The sequence below is a fragment of the Raphanus sativus genome, chromosome 1 (assembly GCF_000801105.2).
Source record: "Raphanus sativus cultivar WK10039 chromosome 1, ASM80110v3, whole genome shotgun sequence".
NCBI classification, from domain to species: domain Eukaryota; kingdom Viridiplantae; phylum Streptophyta; class Magnoliopsida; order Brassicales; family Brassicaceae; genus Raphanus; species Raphanus sativus.
Genome location: NC_079511.1, coordinates 25828399 through 25845821, shown reverse-complemented (window position 1 = coordinate 25845821; position 17423 = coordinate 25828399). Strand labels below are relative to the sequence as shown.

General features: G+C 32.0%; 1 protein-coding gene, 2 non-coding genes and 1 pseudogene across 3 annotated transcripts; 3 read left to right on the top strand and 1 right to left on the bottom strand.

The window, feature by feature from the left end:
- Positions 1-2883: 2883 nt before the first annotated feature.
- On the bottom strand, positions 2884-4851 carry LOC108850094 (3-oxo-Delta(4,5)-steroid 5-beta-reductase-like; annotated as a pseudogene).
- Positions 4852-10437: 5586 nt separating this feature from the next.
- On the top strand, positions 10438-10509 carry TRNAC-GCA (transfer RNA cysteine (anticodon GCA)). Its single transcript has one exon. It is a non-coding gene; the product is annotated as a tRNA-Cys (tRNA).
- Positions 10510-11636: 1127 nt separating this feature from the next.
- TRNAC-GCA (transfer RNA cysteine (anticodon GCA)) lies at positions 11637-11708 on the top strand. The gene has a single exon. It is a non-coding gene; the product is annotated as a tRNA-Cys (tRNA).
- Positions 11709-15823: 4115 nt separating this feature from the next.
- Positions 15824-16759, top strand: LOC130496751 (pentatricopeptide repeat-containing protein At1g02370, mitochondrial-like). Its single transcript, XM_056989144.1, has 2 exons — positions 15824-16235; positions 16332-16759. The coding sequence occupies exons 1-2, from the start codon at positions 15906-15908 to the stop codon at positions 16599-16601; spliced, it is 600 nt and encodes a 199-aa protein (XP_056845124.1). The 5' UTR covers positions 15824-15905; the 3' UTR covers positions 16602-16759.
- The last annotated feature ends 664 nt before the right edge of the window (positions 16760-17423 follow it).

The window sequence follows — 17423 nt, the reverse complement described above, 5'->3', positions numbered from 1 at the left end:
GTGTTTGGAATGAGAGTGTTGTATTTCTCAAAGCAATGAGAAAGTCAGTGAATTAGTTAGGGGTGCTCAATCCGGTAAAAACAAACCAATTATAAACGAACCTAACCGAGATTAAAAAGTGGTTTTAATTTGGTAATCCATAATATACCGAATAGATGTGATTTTTAAGAAACCGTACTATCCAGAATATTCCAAACAAACGTGGTTTACTCAATTTTTATAATGATTATTTAAATAATGATTATTTAAATATTTTATTTCTTCAAAGCCTCAGTCATCTTCATTTATTAAATGAAACATATTTATTTATATAGTTAGATGTTTATATACTTTGGCCGAAGATATTTATAAACCCCTAAAAATTTTCCATGATATCTCATTCGACATAGGAGTATCCTTCGTGCAGACGCCTGGACCAGGGTACGAACTCTCTCTCCAACATATTTTTAATTTTCGGCCATTTTCCGTTTTTGGCAGATTTAAACTCTGAACTTTGGTTTTACTAAATTTATGATTTTTAGTGTAATATTACAGTGTTTCGTTTATGATTTTTTAAACATAGAGTTTCATTTTCATAAATCATTAATTTATACATACTATTCATATAAGTAGAAATAAAACATTGTTTTTCTATTAAAAATGTAATACATCATTATTTTCTTACACTTCTATAAATTTTGATAATATTTAATAATATTGTTAAATTAAAATTACATCAATGAAATTTAGTTAATGTATAAAAGGTGAAATCAATTTTTTCTTACTTTATACACAAAATACATATGATAAAACAGAAAATCATAAATGAATAACAGATGTGACTAAAACAATGATCATCCAAATAATTCGTACACTGAATCTCTATCTCTTGAATAGTCTAGGAATATTTGTTTTGGCTTGAAATATCAATAAAAAAAATAACTCCACGAAACTCCTAGCCCTTTTGCTTAAACCAAAAGATAACTAAATAAGTCTCTACCTCTCGTTAGAAACCAGAATCTACTAATGAGTTAAAGCCTCAAACACCACATACTCTTTTGTATCATATGGCTATTTCGAAAACATTTTTTCTAGAACACAGGAAAAAAAAAGGATTCTCATGTATTTAGAAAACCAGAGTATACTCATATTTCGAATACAAAAATAACTTAAACAATACCAGTTTCCTGAACAAGGGGAATCTCGGGAATCTGTGAGAAGCTTTTGGTTTGAGAAAGGTGTTGGAGATCTCCAGCGTAATAAAATTATATGGCCTAAGTAAACCTATTATCCTTTGTAAAAATGATATTTGCATATACATAGCTGTGGGAGACTTCCTAAAATGTAAAATCCTCAATATCTTAATTAGTTATTTATTTTAGAAAACACAAAGACACATCATTTTGCCTTACTTAGATTTAGTGAAATTGGTGATGCTGTTTATTATTTTTATTTTCGTTGGTATAAATCAAATGAAATGTATAAAGATTAATTGCTTAAATTGATTTACCTTCTTTCTCATGAATTAGCAAAAGTTTCAACGCAGATACAAAGTAATTAGCAAAAGTTTATACCAAAAGTTTCTGATTGTTTATTCGTAATAGATTGGTAACTTAAACAATGAATAAATTTTCCTTCATCAGTGAATTTAATTTCTTTATGATTAACTAAACTTTCATTATTCAACTGTTGAGATGGTTTTAGTGAAACTATGTTATAATCTATACTATACTAAACTTGTGATCTGGTATATGAATATGATCTTACTAAACTTGTGTCTAATAATCTTGATCTTTTGCTTAGAAATGTTTCAACGCAGCCATTTTCCTTCATCAATGAATAAATTGTCTATACTATATTAATTTTTCAGTAATCCTGGCTTGGAAGACCCATTTTCCTTCATCAATCAAGCCAAAGTTCACATGGACAATCTCTCTTTCTACAATAAAACCAAATATAACAACTGAATCAGTCTCTTTTTACAAAATAAATGCTACTTGATTTCAATCCAATCCTAGGAGTTCCGTGTTACAAAACTTGATTAATGCTGGTTTTGGCCACAGCTAGTTCCTCTTCTTTACATTTGATTTTCAATTTTTAAAAAAGACAACCTTCCTGGAGGTTGTTCAGATTGTGCATCGTATCCACCACCTGATTGTCCTTTGCTTCTTAGCAATTGGTTAAATGTTCAGTAACCGTGTAAAAACATGTCTTCCGCTTCTGTATCTTCAGTTGATTATCAAACGACATTTGGCTTCAGCAATCACTTGCCGAGTCAATTTGATATGTTCTATGATACCATAACGCATCCATGTTGTTGACATCGCTATTATTGCCCCAAGTCCTCTCTTTTTAAATCTGTTTAAATTCTGAAAAACGTTAGCTCTGTGTCTTGGAGAGAGAGACACAATCACAAAATAATCTCAAAAACAGTTATAATAGGAATCACTACGACAGCAACAAAACAACTCAAACATATATATATTTCTTTTTTCATTTGTATGTGAGCCCAAGCTAAGCTCACTATAATGTTATAAGTCCATACACTGAAAAACTCACTGAAAGTGACTTTAAGTGGCAGGATCAGGTCATAATTTTAGTGGGCTGTATAGACCTTACCGTGCTTTCATCAGATATCAAGATCCTATCAAACTATTTGAAAATTTTATGTTCAGATTTGTATAAAGATTTTCCTTCATTGTTTCCATGTCAGCCTCTAATTTTTTTTCCTTCTATCAACGCTTTGTCCCCTGTTTCAATGCTTTAAATATTTATCTCTTCTTTCCAAGATTATCTCTCAGTTCTTGCCTCTCATCAGTTTTTATTTTCTCCCCCTCATCTGTTGTTGTTAAACCTACACGTGATCTACTGCTGCCGGACTCAACCCAAGTACAGTAACTCACATGGCATACAAAAACATAACGTTAACTTTGATATAAAATAATTTACAGGTGGTGATGAGAACATAAGGAAAAGAAAAACATAGAAACCAACAAAGAACTGAGATTTTGATAGAAACATAAACATGAAACAAAGAACAGAGTAACATCAAAGCGTATGTTATGTAGAAGATGAATCAAGGCACAATCTTGAAAGCCTTGTACTTGTCAATCCAAGAGATAAAAGAGTTGTTGGAGTTATTGAAACCAAGAAAGCCATTCTCTTTGCTATTGTTCATACTATCAATCATTCCTTCAACACCAAGCACAACGACAGCAAACCACCACACACCAACCTCATCAAGCTTCTTCTCCTGCAACTGACCTTCACCATCTCCTCCCAAACCCTCTCTTTCCCTTTCATCATCTCCACCACCCCACATTCTTCCCTTCCTTGAATCCATACTCCTTGATCCCAAACTGCTCAGCAAGAATCTTCCCCTTGCTGCAGTTAAACGCTTCCACTTGGCGTAAGGATCAACCGCAGCCCAAAACTGCTGCTCAGCGATCAGATCAGCCCCCGACGCCGTCGTGAAACCTTCCCAACGCCTTCTTGCTCCCGGGAAAACCAAATTAGACCCTTCGTGCTTGCAGATGGCTGCGTAGACGCCGAGAGTCCCCACAATGTTCATCAAGTTATACGGAGAGAAGCCGAAGATAGTGTTTGGTCTATCCACAGACCAAGTCACACTCTCTTTCGACTTGATCTCTTCAGACAGAACATCCTCAAGAGTGTAGTAAAAATTCTCTATCTGCAACCTCAGCATGTCTGCATTGAAGGTGGCTCCTGACATTCTTGAATCAGTTTTAGTAAACATATTTTGCATTCATTAGTAAGTGATAAAAATGTAAAAACAGACCAAAAAGAAATTTCAAATTAAAACCTGCAAAATAACTGAGAAGATATGCACACACTTGGCGGCAAGATTAAGCAAGATACACATCTTGTCAGAGCTACATATACACATAAGGTCATAGCCTTAGCTTATGAACACAGAAGAAATGCTGATAACCAAGTTTACAGAAAAAAAAAACTAAGAAACTAAATTCTGAAACATATGTGAAATAGACTGAATAATCAAATAGACGGTTTCAAAATTACTTGTTCAAAAATATATCCAACAAAGATCCGAAAAAAGAAACTTGATAATGAGGATTTAACCCACTGGAAAAGTTGAATAAAATTATGAACATGAGTTTAAGATTAGTACAACCTTTGCATCCAGTAGGATCATATCCATTCCCGTCAGCTTGCCACAGTGTTTGATGTTCTTGGCTTTCCAGAATCTGGAGTTCAAACTTCAAATCAGAAAGGAGGATTGATGAGTTCGTCATTTCACAGAAAACAGATTAACTTTGATGATTTCACAGACTGAGAAGATGCTATTGAACAGAAGAAGGCTAACCTTTATATAAAAGTGGATACACAGGCTTTGCATAGGGATAAATCGGATTCAATATCAGATCATAACTTAGGTCTATGGAGTTAAGATTGCAATAAAAGCAATGAATTTGCAACTCAGAACGCGATTGTAGACCAACAAATATATATATACACATCAGTGATGTGTGTTGTTGAATCTTTGCTTGAAACCTCTCTGCAGTTTTTTTCCGGGTAGGATCTATTAGATAGACTACAGCTCACTTTTGGTCGCCCTCAATAGAAATTCTTCAATTCTGGAACCATCTTATACAGACGAATACGATAGGGTAAGAAAGTAGAAGTCGAAGAGAGATTCATGATGTGAATGCTAGTGTTTCGAAAAAAGCAATAATATGTCAAATTAATGGTAGATGATGGAAGAAAACTTTGAACGGCCGAGAAGTTGGATAGAGACACTGGAAAGACGTCGAAGAAGAGGAAGGAAGCACTATCGCTAGGTTAGATTTTTTTGGCTAAGCTGACATGGCATCTTAAGACCATTTTATTGGCTGGAATTAATTTGCATACTTGCACACTCTAGTTGATGACCTTATTTCCCTTTTAGTATAGTATATATAGATGTTTTACTACTGGTTTAAGCGAAAAGAAAAAGGTACAAAAATATATCCGCTGCCGGGCTTTGAACCCGGATTATCAGAATTTATTTCAAATCCTCGAATTAACCTAGTGCTACAGCAGATCTTATGGTTATTGGTTTTATTTAGATATATTTATAAAGATTATAGAGACTTAATGTGCCTAAATCCTTTAAACACTATATAAAACTATTGGCCGAAAGTTGTTAAGTTTATTAATACAAAACTAAGATATAATTTAAAATATTTCTAGGATCTGATAACCCCCATCTGGACACACAAAAAAAAGAAACGGAAAAAATCTTTTCGTGGCCGGACTTCGAACCCAGATTATTAAAAATCTTTCTTCTATTTCTCGAATTAACCTTTGTACTAGATCGGATCTTTTGGTTATTAAACTAATTCTGAATCTATACTATTAAAGCAGAATTCCTACTAGGATTATGCCCTTGATTTTCTAAGATAATTACAATTCCATGCCATTAACTTTTTCTTTGCTTTAATTACAATAAATAAATAAGAAAATATCCCTAACTAAAAAACAAACTAATTTATCAAAAGTTCAAAACCATCGACTATAACACATTCCCTAGGCCCATATAAAGCAAAACTGATAACAAAAAGAACGTACATCAATGATAGAACAACGTTTCCGTTTACAAATTTATATCAAACCTTTAGCTTAATTCTTAAGTTTTTGTTTGTTGTGATTTTTTTTGTTTGATCGATTTTGCAAATTATACTCTAAATGAATATTAATTTTAACATTGTATTCAAAATAGCAAGGGGAACACGACATATTTACACATCAAACTATAATGTATCAATTATATACATTGTACTTTTAAAATGCTAGAAATAGTTCGTTTTTATCTATGTTTATGTAATGTTTTAGACTTGAGCAATAAACAATATTTTTTTACTACATCGTTTGTAAATATATATATATGTATATATATCAAAAATATTTAATACAAAGAGAATAAAAAATTTGTTTGATACAATAAAGGGAAACACAATATATATTTTATAAAAGTAATAATGAAAATTTATTAAATTTAAAATGTTTGAAATGAAAATTCAGTACGTAAAATTAATATTATAAATATGTCTGAAATACCTTAATATGTAAATAAATATCTTAACAAACAATATATAAAATCCTTTAATTTAACATATAAATTTCTTTTCTAAAAAATTAACAAAATTATATCCCTCAGCAAAATATTTTCAAATATATTTTTAGCATTAAAAATTATATTAATTTTAAGAAATTAAAAATATTTTAAAAGTAATGAAAGAAGGTATAAATAGACATATTATACAATATGATTCTCATATATGTAAATTTATATAGGGCGTTAGATTAATTTTAGGAAACTAATAATATTAACAGATTATATATGTTAATATATGCTATATATGGGTTATATATAGGGTCTATTTGTTCAAGTTTGCATCTGATATGAAACCACCATATGAAACTCAAATTATAATAAAATATAAAATTATTAAGTTATAGATTCATAGATATATAAAAAATGATCAACCAGAAAATACCCGGGCTTTGAATATACAAGGTATACATAAATAATTCCTATATATTTGTCAAAGAAAGATTTTGTTACCATAGTGAATCACGACAAATCTTCTACTACGATCAGTTATTATTCAAACTGGTGGAGTATTTTTATTCAAAATAAATGATATGATAGAGATTATATATACTTTTGCATTTTTTGTTACTGTGAGATTATATAGTTTACCCATACGTCTATATCATAATATATTTTTTATCCCAAAATATTTATTAATTCTTTAAAAAAAAATATTTATGTCAGTGCCAAAGATATAACTAATGGGATCATTCATTATCTTAATTTATGCAATACTCATATATCTATACTATTAAAGCAGAATCTTTGATAAGATTATGTCCTTAATTATTTGAGTTATTTATAGTGGCATGTTACTCACTTATATAAGTTTCTTTTATTTTTTAAAAATTGCGTAGAATAGTTTTAAGCAACAATCTATATCGTTCAATATAACCGATTGTGCACATATTTCCAAATATAATTACAAGATGAGAAATTGCCAAAAATACCATTTTCATAGTACCACTTTTCATGTTTACACTAATCACTTTTACCACTACTTTTAATGAAGGGTCTAGATTTAAAGGTTTATGATTTAGGGTTTAGATTTGATGTTTTAGGGTTTAAGGTATATAGTTTAGGGTTTAGAGTATAGGATTTAGGGTTTAGAGTTAAGGATTTAGGGTTTATAGTTTAGACTTTAGGGTTTAGGGTTTAGGATATTGAATTTAGGGTATATAGTTTAGGGTTTAGGGTTTAGAGTTGAAGATTTTGGGCTTAGGGTTTAGAATTGGAGGTTTAGGAATTAGAATTTGGGATTAGAATTTTGAAAAACATATAAAAATAAAGATATAAGAGTCTTTACCATTTTAATAAATAAGGTATTTTTGAAAATGTGTCTTTTGTGGTGGTAAAGATGAATAATGGTACCTTGAAAGTGGTATTTTTGAAAATTCCCCTTACAAGATTTTTTGCATTCCGAAAAATAGATCTGAAAATATTCAAACAGATAAATAAAATAACTTATTTGCCGAATAACCAAAAAAGTAATTAGATTTTTAGTCAAGGTTAGACAGAGATATAAGAGAAATGAGAAGAGATAATGTGTTTTTAGATAGTAAAATTGGGATTTTTGTATTTATAAAGGAGTTGACCAAAAAAGTATGTTTCCTAAATAAATCTATAATTTAGGTTCAATAAATCTATCATAGTTTGGATATGATTTGAGTCCAATACATTTAGTTCTCTTTTTCATATTAAACGTTTTAGTATATGGGTTTCGAGTTCAGTTTCAATTTTGCAAAAATTAATAATTATTTTCAAAAAATATTATTTTTTAGATATTGATCATCCTAAAACATATAAACAACTATTAAAAATGTTACAAAATGCATTATAAAAAAAATAATCATAAATTTTATATCATAAAATTAGATACTTAAAAATAAATAATCCCGCGTTTTTAAAACGCGGGTCAAAATCTAGTCTATACTATTAAAGCATAATCTTTCATAGGATTCTGCCCTTGATTATTGAATTTATTTACAAAGTTATGCCATTATCATTTAAAAAAATATTTTAACTATTTTTGACAATTATTTATTCAGCAAATTAGATTCAATGACGTTTTAATAGTATACTTTTAATAAGGAAAATATAAATTTGTGGGTGAGAAGAACAAGGAGATATCACTATATTTATGGTAACAAATATATTTATCTTTAATACGAAAAAAATTTCTTTACAAATAAAAAAATCATAAATGTTAATTGGCTGTAGCATTTATTTCGGTAAGGGTCTAATCATAAATGTTAATTAGTTATTTATACAATTACATATACTTAATTTTGCAGGTAAAAAATATTAAAACAAATATCCCTTATTTTTATATAAATTTAGTGATGTGTCTTTTTGTAGTGTATTTTTCAAATTCTTGGAACAAATATATGCATCTAAGTAATTAAAAATTATTTAAATTTTTATTAAAAACTAAAATGCAAAGAATAATATTAAAATATGCAATTAGAAATATCTTTAGTATTATGTTTGTAAATGTAAAATTTTAGAATAAATTAAAAAAATTATATAATATTTTATTAAATAATTAACTTCTTTTTTGTCAAATTACTTCTTAAAAATTATTTTCTATAAATATAAATATACAACTTTTTATAGCATTACATCTATGATTATTTTCAAACGCAAAAAATCAACACAATTTTAAATGTATTTATATTATCTTATATAACAACACATAATCTTAAACTAATTAACAAATTTTATAAAAAAATTAAAAAGAACAAATCCAGCGCTTTTTAAAACGCGGATCAAATTCTAGTATATTTATAAGGATTGTAGAGTCTTTAATGAACCTTAATCCTTTGAAGAGTATATAAAACTATTAGGCCAAAAGTTGTTAGTTTCACTAAACTAATGCAGAATTAAGAGCTAATTAGATTCTGATCCACCGTTAAAAAGGACGGGTGTATTTTGTGTTTTAACCTTTTTTTTTTTTTTTTTATTATAATTATATTTATATTTAATATTAATTTAATTTGATAGAATAGTTTCTTAAATACATGAAATACATAGTTGGACATAACATTTTATCAATAGGTTATATTCATATTTTAATAAAATAGATTTTTTAATTGTATATATCATTATTAATATTTTAAAATTATTTATTTATATTTACAAAATACTAAGTGATTTTCATGAAATGATAAGAAATGTTATATACGTCTTATTAAAAATGATTATGTAGTATAATATGGATTTATAATATAAACAAAATGTATTATGTAATAATTTATTAGCCAAATATGTAACAATATATAGTCATTAAATGATCTCTGATGAAGATCCACTTAATTCATCATGTCTCTTACTCTGATTCTTTTTTCTACTATTGTTTCAGGATATGGATACTAAAGGAGATAGAGGAGTCAAGTGAGTAATGATTTTAAAATATGTCGTGTGAGCTGAAATTTCGTATGAATAAATAAATGATTCTAGACCCTGATACGGACTCAAACTTCCTAGTTCCTAATATGAAAATTCATTTTCAACATCCTACAGGAAAATTCTTGGCACGGGTGTTGGTTCGGTCAAAGACTGGTTCTACTTTATTGAAGTATTCTTCTTTAGTATTATGATGAGGGTCTTTGAATATGATAAGAAAAACGGTCGGTGTGCAGCAATTGATACGGCAGGCGGCAGCTCTTGTGCATCCGGAAATGAAATCTGACAAATCTAGGGCCATGTACGGAGCAGATGTGATGATCGACAGCTCCTTCCAGCCAAAAATCTTGGAGGTACGTCTCACCTTCCTTTTTCCTTTTATACGTGTTAACAAGAAAAGCTTTCTGGAAACGCAACTTGCTTTATCCATGATAGTCTATGCTACTACACAGGTTACATACTGTCCTGACTGCATGAGGGCTTGCACCTACGACATGGAAACCATAGATGGGAAAGGGATCGTGAAAGCCAGAGAATTTTTCAACTATGTATTTGGATGTCTCTTCTTCGGCGAGACTTCTCACGTGACTCCTTGTGAGCTCATCAGCTTACGAAGATGGGTGGTTTAGTTGGAAACTATTGAACTGTTTTGATCTGGAACCATGTTTTTTTTCTTTTTGTTGTGTTTTCTATATGCGCCATGGGAATCATTTCTTAAACCGTTTTCCTTTCGTGTGTTCGAACGGTGCTTGAAATTGTATTGAGACTGTTGGACCAATTAAAAAAAACCCGAAGTGTGAAAAACAAATGACTTGGGCCTGTGTATATAGCAGCCCAAAGAACATTAATAATGATGTAAAGGAACAGGTCCCACATCGGTGAGAAGATGAGGAAGTGATTATTATATATATATGTTCATATGTAGTTTCATACAACAAGAGTCCTTAGCTCAGTGGTAGAGCGGTTGACTGCAGATCAATTGGTCACTGGTTCGAATCCGGTAGGGCTCTTTCTTTTTCCTTTAAGAAAAAAAAACCTGCAGATCAATTGAACGACACACCGCCGTTACATCACTTCGCTCAGTATTCTCAAACGGCGCCGTTTGGCGCAGAGCCAAACACACACTCAGCGTCAAACAATACCAATCTCTCTTGAACCTACACTACCACGTCATCACCAACGGCCGAGTCTCCGACCACATCCTCTCGCGACACACCGCCGTTACATCACTTCGCTCAGTATTCTCAAACGGCGCCGTTTGGCGCAGAGCCAAACACACACTCAGCGTCAAACAATACCAATCTCTCTTGAACCTACACTACCACGTCATCACCAACGGCCGAGTCTCCGACCACATCCTCTCGACTCTCTCCGTCACATACACTCTATGCGGCCACATCGCCTATGCACGGAAGCTGTTCGACGTAATGCCTGAAAGCTCCCATGTATACCACCACTTTAGTTTAGTCTTCCAAATTTATTAGCAACACTTTAGTTTAGTCTTCCAAACTTATTAGCAAGAAAAAAGAAGGTAAACAAACATAAAAACACCAAAGTTTCCTTCTTACACACGCCATTTGTGTTATCAATAGAAATTACATTTATATATGTATAAAGAAGGTATTTTGCAAGAGGTCTCATGCATATTAACGTGGTTTGAAGGATTCTCTGATTGCACAACCTCTCTTCAACTCTCTTGCCTCTTACCCCATTTTCTCCACACAAAACCCTAATGCACTCAAACTCAACACAACCTCACTTTTGTCGATTTGAATCTCTTCTCCTTCTTGGCCCGCACTAAAATTTACCATCCCCGACTCCTCTGCAATGCTGGGGATACGTATTTATAATCTTCCATGGCTCGCTCTCGGTGTTCCTCAACTCAATATCATGAAGTGTTACCGTTCTTGGTGAGCGTCTTTTCGAGGGCGTCGAGTGATTTGAGAAGAGTGATTTCCTCGAAAGATATGGCTAGAAGACTTATGCTTTGCGTTAGACTCTTGAGATCGTTGTCTATGTCGCCAAGAATCTCCTTGCACTGGCGGTGATTTCCATCTTCCTGGTCCGTCAACAAACCCTATCGCTTAGCCGCTGAATTGCAACAGATCAGCCAATTTTGACAAGATTTGAACAACAAGAGTCCTTAGCTCAGTGGTAGAGCGGTTGACTGCAGATCAATTGGTCACTGGTTCGAATCCGGTAGGGCTCTTTCTTTTTCCTTTAAGAAAAAAAAACCTGCAGATCAATTGAACGACACACCGTAACGCCGTATCTCTTGGCCTGAAAATAGAACTTAACGGCGCCGTTACATCACTTCGCTCAGTATTCTCAAACGGCGTCGTTTGGCGCAGAGCCAAACACACACTCAGCGTCAAACAATACCAATCTCTCTTGAACCTACACTACCACGTCATCACCAACGGCCGAGTCTCCGACCACATCCTCTCGACTCTCTCCGTCACATACACTCTATGCGGCCACATCGCCTATGCACGGAAGCTGTTCGACGTAATGCCTGAAAGCTCCCATGTATACCACCACTTTAGTTTAGTCTTCCAAATTTATTAGCAACACTTTAGTTTAGTCTTCCAAACTTATTAGCAAGAAAAAAGAAGGTAAACAAACATAAAAACACCAAAGTTTCCTTCTTACACACGCCATTTGTGTTATCAATAGAAATTACATTTATATATGTATAAAGAAGGTATTTTGCAAGAGGTCTCATGCATGTTAACGTGGTTTGAAGGATTCTCTGATTGCACAACCTCTCTTCAACTCTCTTGCCTCTTTCCCCATTTTCTCCACACAAAACCCTAATGCACTCAAACTCAACACAACCTCACTTTTGTCGATTTGAATCTCTTCTCCTTCTTGGCCCGCACTAAAATTTACCATCCCCGACTCCTCTGCAATGCTGGGATACGTATTTATAATCTTCCCTGGCTCGCTCTCGGTGTTCCTCAACTCAATATCATGAAGTGTTACCGTTCTTGGTGAGCGTCTTTTCGAGGGCGTCGAGTGATTTGAGAAGAGTGATTTCCTCGAAAGATATGGCTAGAAGACTTATGCTTTGCGTTAGACTCTTGAGATCGTTGTCTATGTCGCCAAGAATCTCCTTGCACTGGCGGTGATTTCCATCTTCCTGGTCCGTCAACAAACCCTATCGCGTAGCCGCTGAATTGCAACAGATCAGCCAATTTTGACAAGATTTGAACAGCTTCGTAAACCAGAAACTCGGCTCTGCTTCCCTAAACTTCTTTAGCAAGTTCAAATGGCTTCTCAGATTCTTTAGGCTCTCCATAATCTTTGCTTTGCTCGCTTTAGGTCCAAACAAGCTTGCACACTCGAACAAAGCATGGAAGCTTCGAAGAGAGCTCGAGTTTTGCGACATTAGCCGCTCGCGTGGGCTGCAAGATATCATTTTCTTGTCACTTCTTCTTTCCACTTGAACACACTCATTTGAATATCCAGTGATCCCATGGAGATTCCATTCATTAATGTCAATATCACTCTCATCAGAAAAATCGGATGAGCTAAATGCAGATGAAACACCTCCTCTTATCACTACTTCTTGTTCTTGCTCCTCCCATGTGTGGACAAGCTCCACTTTGCCTCCGTGCCAGACTTTGACTTTGTACGATGTTACCATACCACGTGTCGACATCTCATTGGCTGAACTTCCAATATTGTCCGGTTTCAGTTTGGCGTCTCACCTAATCACATCAAAGTCTGTAAGCTTCTTCACATGCTGTATATAATTATGCTTCAAAATACAAAATAAAGTTTCCAAATTCAGTTTAATGTTGTTCTTCTTTCTCTAAACTAATAACTTGACTTTATGTTAGATGATTCAAAAAGGTTTGCGTTTTGAACATCTAGTGTTGGTTCTCGTTTCCTAATAAAACCATTAAGGTGGATGGTCGTTTTTGGAAATTGAGATTTATCGTCATGAATCCGGTAGCTGAGCTGAGAGGTTTCTCAGAAACACAAGTCTTGAACACTTCGGGTTCGGTTTGAGTTCGGTTTGGTTTGGGTAATTTTGGTTTTATAAAACTCAAACCAATTAAAACCAAAGTAACTTTGGTTTGGGTTCGGTTTGGGTTTAATTCGGTTCGGTTCAGTTCGGTTTGATTTTGATTTAGTTCGGTTTACATTATTATGGTATAGTTTGGTTCGGTGTAGTTCGGGTTAGTTATAAAATATGAAGGCATCAGTTTTATACTTTTATTAAATTATGATCAATTCATAAACGATAGAGTAAGAATATAAAAACTTATGCTACATGATTTTATATATAATAGTATTACTAGATTTTGACCCGCACTCCCGTGCGGGTGTATATTTTTATAAAATATGTTGTTTTTCATGTCAATATTAGAGTTGGGCAAAAAGTCAGAATCTAAAAAATCGAATCGATCCCGATCCAAAAGAAGTACAAAACCCGAACCGAAGTTGATTAAATATCTTGGTATTTAAAGAACTGAAACCGAAATCCATTGCGAACCGAAGTATTTCAGATGCCTGAATGTATTTCAAATATAGTTATATACTTATATATATATATATATTAGACTTAATGTATGTAAAACATACATAATATATGGTATTTAAAAGTTGGTTTAAATAGTTGAAAGTATATATAAATATGTATATTTTTAAATCAATTAAAATTTGAATTATTATTTTGATTTGAAATATATATATTTAAAATCAATTTTTGATATAAATAAACTTTAAATTATTATTTTGATTTGAAATATATATATATATATATATATATATATATATATAAAGTTTAAATTTTGTTTTATGATTATTTCAGACAAATGATATTTTTAGATTATTAGATTAGCTCATTTCATATATTTTAAAATTGACACAAATATATAGTTTCTCATAATATAATAGATTTCTAATTTTTCTTAATAACATAAATTCATTCTTTTCTTAATATATTGCTATCTATGTTTCCAAACAATATTATATTTTTTTATATCGCTATTTATGTTTCAAAATAAATCTATTTTTTTAAATTGATATTTATGTTTTCAAACAGACCTATTTTTTTAATTGGTATCCAAGTTTCCAAACAAACATCTTTTTAGAAATTGTTATCTATGTTTCCAAATAAACATAATTTGTACTTCACTTTTAATAAAATACATAGATTAAAAATAGTGAATTCCTATATATTGTTATGAAATCTTAGTTTATAATATAAACTATAGATGCAGTGGAATCAGCCAATCAGGTCATTAATAGACAACAATTTAATCAATGATTTATTTATGCATGTAACAAAAATACATTGTGATTTAACATTAGCAAAATGACTTTCCATATTTTACTTTCCATATTTTAGTTATTGTCAGATGTTGTACATATCTACTGAGATTTTGTTTTGAAATTTAAGGTAACTAACATTTAAAAAAATATTCCATTAATTATATTTTATTTTCGATTTTATTAAAAAATAATTAGTATTAATGACACAAGTTGGTAAATATTAAGAAGAATTAAGGGTGAATTATTATTTGTACTTCATTTTAAATAAAATAGATTGGTTGACAATATTTACATAGCTACTTTAATACGTACGATTTATTGTGTGTCTTCTACTTTGGAAATTGTAAATACTGTTCACATATTTGGCCATATTTTCGGGATATTAGTTAATATCTTGGGTTAATCTGAAAAATATATTGCATGTGATATCAATAACAGACAGTATCATTTATTAAACAGTATGATTTTTCGGGCCAATTATAGTGTTTGGGCTTCGGGAATATCTCATCGATTAGGCCAGCCAGAAAGTAGAAAAAATCTTGTGGCATAGAAAGTAAATATTAAGCAAAATTAAAGGTAAAATCATATTTGTACTTCAGTTTTAATAGATTAGATTTGAATCGTATTTATAATTTTTTTAAAAGATATGGAAGTTATGAAAAAATAAAAAACAAAACTTTAACTAAAATTTACAATATGTTAATACATATATATATATATATATCATATATATTTTTACTATATATATTGGATTATCGGTTTGGTTCAGTTTGGTTCGGTTTAAACCCAAACCGAACCAAAGTGTTCAGGTTGAGTAAAACATGAACCAATTGGATTACATAAAGAGCACGGTTTGGTTCGGTTCGGTTTAACTTCGGTTTGGTTGGTTCGGTTCGGTTCGGTTTGGGTTTTTTGCCCACCCCTATCTATCAGTGTGTAGTCTTTTTTTTTATTTATATGAAAAAAACAAGACACATTTTATTCATTTGATTCGCAGATTATTAAAAATAAAACAGATAGTATCTGAAATCGGGCCAAGGCTGTTAGGGAAAAACCCAAACTAAGAGATAAATATAAATATAGAAGATAGGGTTTGTCGAAAATTAGGGTTTAGTGGAAAATGTTTAATTTGAGACGTCGTATTGCAACAGGTTATCTGATCCATCTATGGAAGAGAGAGACGAGAATGGTGGTGGTTCCGTTTTCTTCTTCTTCTTCTTATGCTGCTGAGAACCCCAACAGGCAGATCACTACTCCTGCGTTTATTATGACTTCTCCTGCTGTTGCTGAGAAGAGCTGTATTTTCGGGAAGCTGCAGCCTTTTGTCGGTGAGACCTTAGATTTCATCACAAGGGAGGAAGAGAAGAAGGGTGTTTCTGTTACCAAAGAAGATCTCGTCAAATGGGCTAAACAGCTTAAAAAGGATGGCAAATTTGAACATGCCTACGAGGTTCTGTCATTGAATTCATAGTGTTTTTTTTTCATTAATTCTTTGCTTGAGATTTGATTTGATTTTTATTTTGGTTATTATGTGTGTTGTTGATAGATCTTTGAGTGGATGGATAAAAAGAAGAAGATGGAATTTTCTCCTTGGGAGCTTGCTGTTTACGTTGGTCTCATTTGTCAGACTAAAGGCATAGATGTGGCTCAAGAATACTTCAATAAAGTAGAACCAGTCTTTGACAGAAGCAACAACCTTGCCAAGAATGCGCCTGCTTATGTTACTATTGTGGTGAGGATCCTTGAATATGATAGGAAAAACTCTTTGTGTCAAGAAAGGCCAAGGCGTGTTCGTCGCATTCGCAAGAACGTTTAATATGAGAGTTGGTGGAATTAGTTTGTTAATTTGTGTGTTTTCATCTCTACTTTTCTGTTATCCTTCTTTCGTCCAAAACAATAATTATGTAGTCCATCTTTCTTAATTTTAGCAACATAAGCATGAAAAGATAAAAATGAAACAGTTATTAACCACTACTGGATAACTTCATGTTCAAGGTCTAGCTCGTGTGCACAAGGCTTGGCATTGTGGGCAGGTTCTGACTCCAGCATGCGCTCATCTGCATTATATATGGTGGACTATGACAGGTTTGATTCACGCATTAAGAGGATTCAATCATTTCGCCTGTGACAACCAAACCTTAGTGCCTTAAGTTAACAAGTCTCTCTTTTATTTTTTTTAGATGCTTTTAGGTGAAAGAGTTAATGGTCCTGTTTTAGCTGCAGTGGAGTTGGTTGAAGCTCTGAATATATACTTTCAGAAAATTTGAATCAAAGCTCTAAGAACAAAAGAAAAACACACAACCGTAGATAACATAAGTGATGATTACCTGTATTCCAAGATGAAGCATGCAAGGGAAAAATCCGGATTGACATTACCACTCTTAAATCAAACCTGAAGTTGGGCATATAGGCAAGTATATAATATGACTATTTAAAAACAAATATCTCTTGCTATAAGGAATCAAACCCCTGAAGAAATAGATAGCATAGCCACGATTGTCCACCACACATTTGACTCGGTTAGGATCAAGCAAGGAGGTAAGAGAATTATGTTTAGAACTGTTAAACTATATAATCTAATCTCTCCTTAATACATTTACATAAGTTAGTTATTTGTTTGTTATTACACAAAGAGTTG

Bases quoted from the DNA above. Each gene is read 5' to 3' on its own strand.
- LOC130496751 (XM_056989144.1), top strand. From the start codon at position 15,906: ATGTTTAATTTGAGACGTCGTATTGCAACAGGTTATCTGATCCATCTA. The intron at 16,236-16,331 runs GTTCTGTCATTG...TGTTGTTGATAG, and splicing joins AATTTGAACATGCCTACGAG to ATCTTTGAGTGGATGGATAA.